Source organism: Capricornis sumatraensis, chromosome 2 (assembly GCF_032405125.1).
Source record: "Capricornis sumatraensis isolate serow.1 chromosome 2, serow.2, whole genome shotgun sequence".
Taxonomy (NCBI): Eukaryota; Metazoa; Chordata; class Mammalia; order Artiodactyla; family Bovidae; genus Capricornis; species Capricornis sumatraensis.
The window spans coordinates 34,186,838-34,199,831 of NC_091070.1; the positions used below are offsets into that span (position 1 = coordinate 34,186,838).

The 12,994-nt window shown below is 39.3% G+C and overlaps 1 protein-coding gene across 1 annotated transcript in view; it reads right to left on the minus strand.

Annotated features, from left to right (window-relative positions):
- Window positions 1–12,994, minus strand: part of PELI2 (pellino E3 ubiquitin protein ligase family member 2) — a 183,790-nt gene that overhangs the window by 14,535 nt on the left and 156,261 nt on the right. Inside the window, exon 3 of the mRNA XM_068966223.1 lies at window positions 6,448–6,549. Coding sequence (XP_068822324.1) covers window positions 6,448–6,549 — 102 coding nt within the window. The remainder of the gene's footprint in view (window positions 1–6,447; window positions 6,550–12,994) is intronic.

The window sequence follows — 12,994 nt, forward strand, 5'->3', positions numbered from 1 at the left end:
CCCTACCCCAGACTTAAGAGACCCAGCGCCTATTTCCCTTCCTCAGTGTGAGTGAGAATGGTATGAAACGCTATACAAGTCAGCCCAAAGCTTGAGATAGTCATATGAGAGGTTTAAAAATGCCGGTCATAACAGTTCAATTTTGAATTTTTAAAGAATTATCCTGGCAAAGTGTAAAAAGCTGACAATAATATTTTATTGGCTTACTTCCTTGGTAAGTTTAAATGCTGCCAGAAAGAATATATTTCATTAGCATGATCTTAAGAGTTCCAACAAAGCTTTTTCATATTCACTAAATCCAAATAAGACAGGTACTGCTGTGTCCTGGGAAATATTTGTTACAGGTAAGGAAGTCCTCATGACAAAATACTAAATTGTTTGTGTAATGATGTTCTATGACTCTCTAACTAGGAAACAGTAATAAATGTTATATATGCCAAAGATATGTCTTAAAATAATTTATATGTAAACAATATCTTGTTAAACATGATATTAATGTTCTCTCCTAACAGCAGTGACTCTGATTCTGAAGCTGTCAGTGGAAGGAACACACAGAGCTCCAAGGTACATATGTATATAAGGCCCCCAAATTCAATTTCCTAGGTATCTTTATCCTGATCTCAAAATTCTACCTAAAGCATAAGCATTGTGAAGAAGAGGCAACAGACATCTATTTTCTCTTATTATTTTTTTAAACATGCTTAATTTCTTGTCCTATTAAAATGTTCCTGGAATAAACTAAACCACCAGGTTCACTGAAACTTAAATAGATGCATGTATCCTAAACATATGGATTTCAGGTTGAGAAAACATACACCTTTTTACAAAGTACAACATAAAATTTAGGTTATAAGTGTTACGATTCATCTTTCTAAAGCTGCAGAATCTTCCCTCTGCTAGGTTCACTGAAAAGCTGGATGTGTAACTCAGAAGCTCTACTGATTCAAGACTGCTCTGATCTTTTTCAGGCTTTTTTTTTTTTTTTTAAACTACCCTCCTTAGCTACTTTCAAGTATATAATACAGTATTATTAACTATGATTACCATGCTGTATATTATATACCCAGAACTTACCCATCTCACAGCTGGAAGCCTGCAGTATTTGACCAGCATCTCCCAATTCTGCACCCCCTGTAACTACCATTCTAATTTCCGTTTTTATAATTTTGAATTTTTTTTGTATTTTACATATAAGTGATATTATACAACATTTGTCTTGCTGTTTAATTTCACTTTAGTTTTTTTAATTAGAAAAGTAACAGATACACTGCAAAATATTTAACAAATATAGGGAAAGTACACAGGAGACTATGCCAAACTCAGGAACAAATCGGTCCTGAACCTCTATTCCACTGAAGCTCAGGAGTAAAATGTGAAAAGTTCTAAAATTGCCATCACACAAACCCCTGAGCTCTCACAAAGATACAGGCCATGACCTAATTTCTGTCACCTCCGTGGAAGAGGGCAAAGATTTCTCACGCTCTGTTAAAAGCTCAAAGCTAAAACCACACTCCAGCAGAATGTCACACAACTGTTCCTTGTCTACAGAGATTACTCTCTTCAAGAAAGGCCACCCCCCATGTATTAAATTAATGTCTTGATGAATTAACTGAAATTGCCTGTAAAACATGACATTTTATTCCAACTGGAACATACTGCTAGGATCAATTATTTCAAGTCAGGATACTTACTCAAGTGGTCATTTAATATTTGTTTATCAGTTTCCTTCCACTTAAATCTAACTTGTAGAGTGTTAGTATATTTCTATACTTTAGGACACAAACCTCATGTTGCCAGAGGTGGGGGGACGAGGCCACTTTCCTAATGAAAACTCACCCAATGTGGAAGACTTGGAGCCTGTCCTTTCTCTGACTGTTGGATCAATTCTACATTATTTTAAGGTTAGTCATGTGGACCAGCCATGATGTATTTGAATTCCATCTGATATTCATATAGTAGGCACAGGGAGAATTTTTCTCCCTGCTGCTGACTGCCAGACACACACAGAATCATATGGCACTTTCAATCGTGTCTGCATATGAGAAATGTTTGTTTGCCTGGTTGTCAAAGTCAGTATGGGTAAAATGGTATAGAAACACCTGAAAGGGCCTCCTTCATCTTCTCTAAACAAATCAGTCCTACCTGTGCCCCTGCATCTGTTAACCTTATTTTGTCACTTCCCTTCTATTCCTAGGATGAGCTATTGCTGCTCCTATCCAGTCAGCCGTCAAACATTCTGGAGCTTCTCAAATTATAGGGACTGTGAGGCAAAGGACTAGTTTTTTTGGTTTGCTTTTAAAATTTCAAGCTGTCGCTTAATGTCTTTTCAAAAGATAACAAAAATCAGTATTAGAAAAATGATCATCCGCTTCGATGTTTCAGGAATGTCAAACCGCTCTACAAGTTTCCAAATGCATTCCTTCCCAACTTCCTCACTCCCCTCATCCTGGACGTTTTGCTGCTTGGCTAAGCAGCCTGAATATCACTGTTCTAGACTAGTCTCTCATCTTTAAGAATGCTTTCCTTTGTCGGAAAGCAATTCTCAAACTAGAGCTCCATTTCTCTGATTCATTCTACTGGTAATACTTCCTGAAAAACTTGTCACTAGTTACTACCTCTGTTTCCTTCCTCATCCTGTAACCCACTCCTGAGCCTCTCCATCATCACGCTCTCAGCAGGCCTGGCTCCACTGAAACCCTGCTTACTGACGTTTCCAGGACTTACACTCAGCATGTCCTGGTACATCTGTACCTAGTATTAAGTTGATGAAACCCTTCCAGGCTAGCTGGTAAACAGTCCCTTTCTCTTTCTGTTCTCTCCCCAGGTTATCTCATCAAATTCCATTTACTAGCCCCAAAGTCCTGGTATCTCTCTTTGCTTCAGACTAGCACAAATGATCTCCATGTGGATGTCTAATAAGCATCTCAAATATGACATGTTTCCAGCAGAACCTGGATCCTCTTCAAGCCCTAGTCTCTCATCTTTTAAAATGCTTTCCTTTGTTGGAAAGCAATTCTCAAACTAGAGCTCCATTTCTCTGATTCATTCTACTGGTGATACTTCCTGAAAAACTTGTTCCCCATGTCAGTGACTGGCACCTAGTTTGCTCAATCTAAAAATCAATACCCACGAGCCACCCTTGATTCTTCAATTTCTCCACACTCACGTTAAACCTTGTGTAAATTCTATCAACTCTTCCTCCAAACACATCATCAGTCCTCCCACATTTCCCCACCCTAGCTCTAGCTGCCATCAGCTCGTTGTTGGTTTGCATCACCTCAGCCTCCAATCTTTCTCCCTGTTTTCACACTTGCCTCCTACATGCTTCTCTGGACAGTCCTTGGAGATATCTTAACCAAGTGGAAGTAGAATTTTATCTCTTCCTTGTTAAAAAAATCCTCCAACAGTTTCCCCAAAACTTCTAGAATAAAACCCAAACTCTTTACTTGGCCTAAAAGCCCCTTACCCTCTTGGCCTCTGCCTACCTCTCTGAGTTCATCTCACACCACTTTCTTCCTCCTCCACTCTGCTGTGGGGCCTTGGCACTGCTATAGTGCTTGCTTCTCTGTGTCTGTTTTTCTACTCCAGAATGTAGGTTCCAGGAGAGGGGAGCCTTAGCTGTCTACCTCCAGTGACTAGATGAGGAGCTGACACATAGTAGGTGCTCAAGAAATAAAACTCATCAATGGAAGGTTATGACAGTGAGCTTGAACCTGGTGAGCCACATACACAAACATGCACACACATGTACAACGTTTTAGGAGATAATTTTGAAACAGTCCAACATTTTTTTCAACTACATAGATGCTAATGAAATGTGACCATCTAGAACTACTATAAACCAACTAAAAAACCAAAAACCCCATCAGAACACAAGCCTTGCAGCACTTAGGTGTGAAGCATATGAAACTTAGAAACCAGAGGGGGAAATGACTGTTAACACTGGTTTCAGGACCTGGTCAGTTTCCTTATCGCCAGGATCAGAATGAATATGGCATCACTGCTTTCCCTTTCAGGGGTTCTGTAAGACACTTCATCACTGCCTTTGATTCCTTTTCTAAACTGTATTCTTTATATTCTACTTTCTCAATACCTATGCTCATTTCTTGTTCCCTTTACTTACCCTTATTCTAGAAAATAATGACTAAGGTCTTATTCTGACTATATTAACATATTTTATCAGTCTTAACTAATTTCTTAAATTTAGATCTAGGTTTGACTTTTTCAGACAATAATATTTCTGACTTCTGAGCCTATTATCTGATTCCACTATTGGAAATGAAGCAAAAGGCCCTTTCTTGATTCATTCTGATGTTCTGCTTTTAAATGCTCAGTTAACCTACAAATCATTTCAGTGGGTAGTGGCTAAAATCAACAGCCCTCAGCAACAAGGTCCATACTTGAGAAGTATGAATGCTGCAGTGCTTTTGCTCAGTGATTTCTTTCAATGGTAGAATTTAGACACATAAACTTGTTAAAAGGGGGAAAAAATTAAAAACAAGCTTGATTTTTTTAGGGCCTTCTAAGAGCTGCTTAATTCTACTCAGGTTAATCTGACATTAATCTCTAGTATGTCCAGTTAGTCTGCAAAAGGTATGAGATTATTTCAGTAAAAAGAAATGAGTTATGTTCTCTTAATAAATCTATAATTTTTGGCTGAATTACCATGCCTTATTTAAAGCGGTTGAGTAGGTATTATGTAGAGACTGGAGAACTGAGGAGACTTAAATCTGGGTTCTGCCACCAATGCCATTTTTGCCCAATTAAGGTTAAGTTCTTTCTTTTCAAAGACACAAATTTCTCAGTTATAAAATTAAAAGGGTAGTATAGTAAAATTTGGTATTTTTCAGTTGGACCAACCCAGTTGGTCCATGAACCTCTGACGGTCTTCAAGACCTTTTCCATGGCCCAGGTCCTTGAAGCCAAAATTGGTTTTATAATAATATGAAGATGCTGACATTTGCTCTTTTGGTGACAAAGCAATGATGTGCTTTAGTAGGAATCAATGAACAATCCACTCAAAAAGCAGGCAGAGGACCTAAATAGACATGTCTCCAAATAAGTCATACAGATGGCCAAGAGGCACATGAAAAGATGTTCAACATTGCTAATTTTTAGGTAAATATAAATCATTTATCTACCCTGAGATATCTCACGCCAGTCAAAATAGCTATCATCAAAAAATCCATGAACAATAAATGCTGGAGAGGGCAAGGAGAAGAGGGAAACCTCCAATATTGTTGGTGGGAATGCAAATTGTATAGCCACTATGGAGAAGAGTATGGGAGTTCCTTAAAAGACTAAAAACAGAGCTACTATATGACCCTGCAGTCCCACTCCTGGGTGTATATCCAGAGGAAAACGTGGTCTGAAAGGATACATGCACCCCAATGTTCACTGCAGCACTGATTACAACAGATATGGAAGGAAATTAAATGTCTAGCAACAAAGAATTGGATAAAGAAGATGTAGTACATATATACAATGGAATATTGCTCAGCCATTAAGAAGAATGAAATAATGCCATTTGCAGCAACATGGACGGACCTAGAGATTGTCATACTGAGTGAAGTAAGCCAGGCAGAGAAATAAAAATACCATATGATATTGGTTATATGTGGAATCTAAAAAAAAATGATACAAATGAACTTGTTTACAAATAAGACTTAAAGAACAAACTTATGGTTACTTAGGGGGAAGGATGGGAGGGGAATGGATAGTTAACAGAGTTTGGGATCAACATGTACACACTGCTCTATTTAAAATGGATAACCAACAAGGACCCACTGTATAGCACAGGGAACTGTCTTCAATGTTATGAGGCAGCCTGGATGGGAGGGGAATTTGGGGGAGAAAAGATGTATATATATACAAATGTGCTTAGTTGCTCAACTGTGTCTGACTCTTTGCAACCCCATGGACTGTAGCCTGCCAGGCTCCTCTGTCCATGGGGATTCTCCAGGAAAGAATACTGGAGTGGGTTGCCATGCCCTCCTCCAGGGGATCTTCCCAACCCAGGAATCAAACCCAGGTTTCCTGCATTGCAGGTGGATTCTTTACCATCTGAGCCACCAGGGAAGCCCATGTATATGTATATGTATACGTATATGTATGAATGAGTCCCTTTGCTGTCCACATGAAGCTATCACAACATTGTTAATTGGCTATAATTCAATACAGCTGGTTCTAAAAGTCTGTTCTTGTTTTTAGAGTCTCTCTTTATCGCACTGAGATCTGAGAATGTAGTCTTTATAATTTCTTTTTGCAATTTTAGAACTGTTTTCTTAGTCTTTTGAAAACCAAACAGGAATAATTTTAATATTATCTTCACCTTTTCCCCTTGGACATCACCAAACACTACTGTGCCAGGAGTTCTGACTATGTTTCAAAATGAAGGATCGAAGGAAAAATGTGGTAAAAATTTCCATGAAAAAAGAAAGATGTTACCTGAAACATATCCGTATCTTTATCATGTGTGTACTCAACCACCACAGTCTGATTTCTTGACAGGGTGTACGATATACTGTGTTGACCTTTGCAGCTGATAGCCTGATAGTGAAAGAAAAATATATAAAAATGCATTAAAATTTCAACAACTTATCACAATTCTGCTTAGAGTTAAGAGACATCACTCTATCAGCAAAACCCAGCACAAGCTAGTGGTTTCCTAAAGACCAGAGCCTGATCCTGCTATGCCCTAAATTACAGAAGAGTCCACATTAACAAGACTGGATTTACCAAATATTCATCCCTAACAGGAACAATATTTTACTTAAGTCAAATCAAAGTAAATTTACTAGTTTCCAAGCCCTGATTTAATCACAGCCCTAGAAAAACATACACTTTCTCCATGTCACCTTAACTCAGTAATAGAATTTTTCAGACTAACGTGATTTAAAATTTCTTAATTTCACAATGAAACAGGTAACTCAATAACATTTTGTAATGGTATTTTTCCTACATGATAGGGATTATAATGAGAGTAAAACAATTGCTGGAAAAAAGTAAATATTCTATTAAAACTTCCATATAATAATGTACTATTTTAGCCAATGATAATTATACTCCGATCTACATCTTACTTAAATCTTGTATAAGCAGTTGCTTAATCCAGATAGTTTTTGAGTTAATATATGAAACTAACTTAGCTACGTTTTTTAAGTTTCATCACCTCTATTTTCAGACTAGACTAAACATAATAGTCTTTGGTTTAGTGAATCTAGAAACCAATAATACAATATTGTTCTTTTTTCCTCCATAATGATATATTTTACTATATCTTAAGTTGCGGTCACATAGTTTTAAATTTCCAAATTAACAAAAGAAGTTTATTTAAATTCTACTCCAGATTATTTCAATTACACTGTCCATTCCACTTTAACCTAATTTATATTCATTTCTAATGTTTTACATTAAATATAATAAATAAAACTTTAATAAGCCCATCTAGTAAACATTAACTGAATGATCACTGTATGAAGGCCAAGAAAGACTAAACATTTGGAAGTAGCTAGACATATATAGAGCACATTAATGAAAATATACTCTGAACATTTACATTTAACTAATACAATTGCTTATAGTAATAAATAGTATAAGATTACAAATCAGCTTTGAAGTTAGCCTGGTTAACCTCATGGTTATTTAATCAGCTGCCCTCAAGAACGTCATCATTGAATTGATGTTTTGTTGTACATGCGTCATGAAGATAATTCAAGTATTAGAAATAATAATTTATACATTTAATATTATTAGGGATCTAAAAAAATACTTTTTAGATTACTCAACTCCAGTAATAAATCTTAAATTTTCATTGCTCAAAGTCACATGAAATCAGTGGTTTATTGATATGTGACATTTTTTCAAAATCAAATTAATAAAGAACTATTTCCAATTAAGATAAATGGATGTTTATAGTTAATTGAAAAAACCCACTTAAAATATTTTAACTAAGCTCAGAGTTACAACACTGATAACCAGGGAGTGATTATTTATACACTTATTATAACTTATTTTAGGATTCCTTAAAAAGTATCTATTACATTTAAGTTTTCCATTTATAAGTACATCAACTCAACTTTTTTGGCACATATGCTACACAAAATAACTAGTTTTCAAATTATCTGCAAAAGAAGGAGTTTACAAATGCCAGAACAGAACGCCTTTTAAAAAGTTGGACGTTTTTGTACGAGTAGCCTGGAAGTGAAGCTTCTCATGCTTGAAACATCTTACCTTGAAATCAGTCTGAAGTTTGTATTCTATTCCTTAACATGCTGTAGTTTTAACATTTAAACATTTCTTACAAGTTTGCTGGGAAATCAATGCCCAGGAAGACCTGCTGTGCTCACCCCATGACTTAGTGCAGCTTCTGGGCTACTCTGGGAAGTCCTGAAAATAGGCATTTTATAGGCCCTAAGTTGCTTCTGGGCCCAGTTCTTCTAGAGTGTTTTATTCTAAAATTACTCTTGCGACCCAGACTATCATAAGAGAGAATAAGGCTATTTATAGGGAGCTTGAGCCCAGTGCCACTCCTGGAAACAGACCAAAACCAGGGGAACCAAAGATCTGGACCAGCCCCTGCCCGAGGAGACCCTGAGGCTTTAAATGCTGATTCAGGACACCTTGAATGATGAGTCCATTTAAAGACAAACTACAATTTCAGACTTCCTCCAGTTTCCCAAATGTGGCTATCAATGTGGATCACCAGTCTTAGGAAAGGGGAATGCTTTGAGCATAGGAAAACACATTTTCTGAGACTATTTAATTAAGAAAGTTTTAAACAAGAGCTCCATTTTGGGCGTCTCTGGATTTAGGGAAGATGGAGAAGTGGGAAAAGGGATCCTACAAGGAGAACAAGTCCCAGAAGGTGATGAACTCCCCACTGTGGAGGAGATGGCTGAGGAACTTCAGATCCCTGTGACCTACCTAAATCATTTCCTGTCTGGCAGGGGTCTCCTTCTGTGAGTGATAAGTGGGGAGGGGAGGCCTTTCCTGCAAAGAGCCCCACCCAATAGGCTGCACCTATAGTGGGGAGAAGCATGGAGATAAGTTAGCCAGGACTTAAGTCCTGGAGAAATAAGTTGGAGATTTAAGCCAGGACTGAGGTTTGGAGCAAAAGGGGGCAGTCAAAACCCAGGCCACCTCTGGCCACCAGTGGGCCCCCCAGAAATAATGGAGAGTGTCCACTTGCCTTTGATGCCATGAATCAGGGCTCACATGATTTGGTCTGTGCATTTAACTCTAGAGTTGGGCCAGACTTGGGGGTTTAAGGGAAGGCAAGAGCGGAGTTTAATAAACCTGGCATTAGTTTTTGCTTTCTCTCTGCATATGAGGCATTAAACTTTTCTGGGGTTAGAAAAGTATCATTTTCTCAGCAGTAATTTTAAGATATGGCTCTCAGAAAGACAGTTTCTAGAAAGTTACAGATTCACTGACTTGAATCAATCATTTTAGGTAATTTGGAAATAAACATTTCCCCAAGACACCGAATTGCTTTGAGATCTATTTTTGAAATATCAGAAAGGAGAGTAGGTAAGGCTGGCCTTCTCTTGGCATTCAACAGAATTCAGTACAAACACAGTTACTGTAATATAAAGTGATTTCACTACACTCATTCAAATACAGAGACCAAGATCTTTAAAATGGTAAGGGGAACCAGCCTAACCAACCCGCCTGGCAGACAATACTGATCTGCCATATTCACTTTTCTATTGTGATGGGGAAGCAAGGTGGCTGACACTGTGTCAGGTTACTATCAGTGCCTCAAAGACAGGTCTGGTGGCCTGTGGTCTCCACCCCCAGCACCGTGAGCATGGGAGGCATTCAAGGAAGGTCAGATGAGTGAATGAACTGCTACAGATTCAAGATGGCACTTGCAGTGTCTTTCCTCGGGTCTTCTCCACCTCTCCTTTACCTTTCACTACGGTAAAGTGTCTGCCTGCAGTGCAGGAGACCTGGGTTCGATCCCTGGGTTGGGAAGATCCCCTGGAGAAGGAAATGACAGCCCACTCCAGTACTCTTGCCTGGAAACTTCCATGGACTGAGGAGCCTGGTAGGCTACAGTCCATGGGATCGCAAAGAGTCGGACACTACTGAGCGACTTCAGTTTTCAGCAAAGGTACTAACACTAACACTCTTAGATCAAATTTATTATGTGAGAATTTTTTCAGGTTAAAAAATATCACAATTTGACAATTAAAGATTAGACAATTACAGATCCAGAGAATAAAGGATTCCAACTTTATCCAGCTTAGGAAGCTATACACTGCTCAGATGCCCAAACCATGGCCCTTCCTGAGTCAGAACTCTTTCCTCCCAGCTGAAGACCTTTACTTCTTGGGTTTGCTCTACTAGTGTCACAGGCTTGGCTCAGCTGAGTTATCCACTGACATCCAGGCAGTGGATTGGTTTTCCCAGTTCAACCCCAACTAAATGACAGAGTCCTCCAAGCCTCCAGACTTTACAAAAAAGTTAACAAAACAAAACAAAACAAAACAAAACACCAAGGTTCACAATGTCTACAGGACTGTCTTCCTCTTATAAGCCCCTATACACATATATGGTGGTTTAGTCACTATGTCATGTCTGACTCTTGCAACCCCACAGACTGTAGCCCGCCAGGCTCCTCCGTCCATGGGGTTCTCCAGGCAAGAATACTGGAGTGGGTTGCCATTTCCTTCTCCCGGGGATCTTCCTGACCTGGGGATTGAACCCAAGTCTCCTGCACTGCAGGCAGTTTCTTTACTGACTGAGCTACCAGGGAAGCCCCATATACAAGCCTTTATAAGGCACTTATAAAGATAAGTGGTGTTGGAGAAGACTCTTGAGAGTCCGTGGACTGCAAGGAGATCCAACCAGTCCATCCTAAAGGAGATCAGTCCTGGGTGTTCACTGGAAGGACTGATGTTAAAACTGAAACTCCAATACTTTGACCACCTGATGCGAAGAGCTGACTCATTGGAAAAGACCCTGATGCTGGGAAGGATTGAGGACAGGAGGAGAAAGGGATGACAGAGGATGAGATGGCTGCATGGTATCACCGACTCAATGGAGATGAGTTTGAGTAGACTCCAGGAGTTGGTGATGGACAAGGAGGCCTGGCGTGTTGCAGTCCGTGGGGTCACGAAGAGTCGGACACAACTGAGTGACTAAACTGAACTGAATAAAGATATGTAATATGTAATAATATCAGAAAGGCAGTTCTACAAGATGCCTGATGAGATGGATTCATGTATTCATGAAAGCTAAAAAGCTTTCAATTTTTTAAAGTATAAGGGAAATAATCTAATCTTTAATAAGCAGCAGTGGGACTGGTGTTCAATCACAAAGTAAAAGGGAGAAAGCCCAAAGAGAAACTAACTGGTTTCTAGAAAATACTAATTTATTAGCGTTACAATTTAGCCCATTTAATTCAAGCCTTATAAAGCTTCTAAGTGAGACTTTATCAACTCTGTAGGGAGAGAAAATGATATTCATCATGGAGGCAGACATTGTTGGTTACCTACCTAATGCATTTCACCCTGCTAGCTGAGCTGGCTGCTTACAAAAAAGCCTGAAAATGAAAAGACCAGCTCTTCCAGTCTCCTCTAAAGCTAGCACATGGAAAGGTGACCCAATCCTGATCAATGGGACTTGCGAGAAATCTGGTGTGGAGTTCCTGGGTTGGGAGACATCAAGAGAGAATTCTTTCCTTTTTCTGATAATACAAGAAATGAACAATGATTAAGGGATGGCTGGAGCTGAGATGGCCATCACTCAACATGAAAGGAAGTCCAAAAGACTCACGGAAGCAAGCTGAACCTTGACATCTTTGAGCTGAGCCAAATCTGAAACGTATCTGCCCCAGACTACTGCTGTGAGAAAAATGAAGGGCTTTAGGGTGCTTTCGGTTGGGTATTTTGTTACTTGTAGTGTAAAGCATCATTATATTGTTTAGCCCAAACTTTGTCTCCTCCTGGGTTTCCTAATTCAGTCAATAGAGTAACCATATTCCAACCAGTCATGCTTAAAACCTTCATGTTGGGACTTCCCTAGTGGTTCAGTGGTTAAGAAAATGCAGTTTCGATCTCTGGCTGGGGAACTAAGATCCCATGTGCTGTGGAACAACTAAGCCCACGTGCCACAAGAGTCCCTGTACCACAATGAAAGATCCTGTGCGTTGCACCTAAGACTCGATGCAACCAATAAATATTAAAAAAATAAAAGTCTTTTATGTCATCTCTCAGCCCTCTCTTGCCACTGTTGTCCATATTATTACTGTCACTGGAGAAGGAAATGGCAACCCACTTCAGTGTTCTTGCCTGGGAAATCCCATGGACAGAGGAGCCTGGCAGGCTACAGTCCTCAGGGTCACAAAGAGTCAGACACGACTTAGCGACTAAACAATAACAAATTACCCTCATACTTAAAATTTAACCGTGAGTCAAAGGCAAGCTCACTGATTTTACTGCATGAAGGCACAGATCAAATACAAAGCAGAACAATCTGCAACATTTCACTTTTTCTCCTCAGATACAAAGTAGCTGTTGGGCAACCAGTAATTACAAAACTGATTTATTCCCCAAAGGAGTTTACAACCAGCTCCTTTATAGCCCATAACTTTCTGCTTTGGAGATTGGTGGTATAATCTAATCCATTTTCCCTTGAATCTGGGCTGCCCATAGTAACTTACTTGACCAATGTAATGCAGCAGAAATGACAGATGACACTTGGAGGCTTGTAGCTTCCCCCTGCTGCCTTCTAACACTTGCTCTTGCCATTCTAAGCCACCATGGAAGGCACCTAACTCCCCGGAGGCCACCACACTAGAGGAAGTCCAAGCTACGAGGAGAGTCCTGGAGACTGAAATGCCATATGATGGGAGAGAGGCCATGGAGAAGCAAGACCCAGACATGTGAGTGAAGGAACCACCCTAGAAATGGACCCTCCAGTACCAGTTATCCCAGCACTTGCCTCGATCAGACACTGCTCACAGGAGCCCTTCCTAAATTCCTGA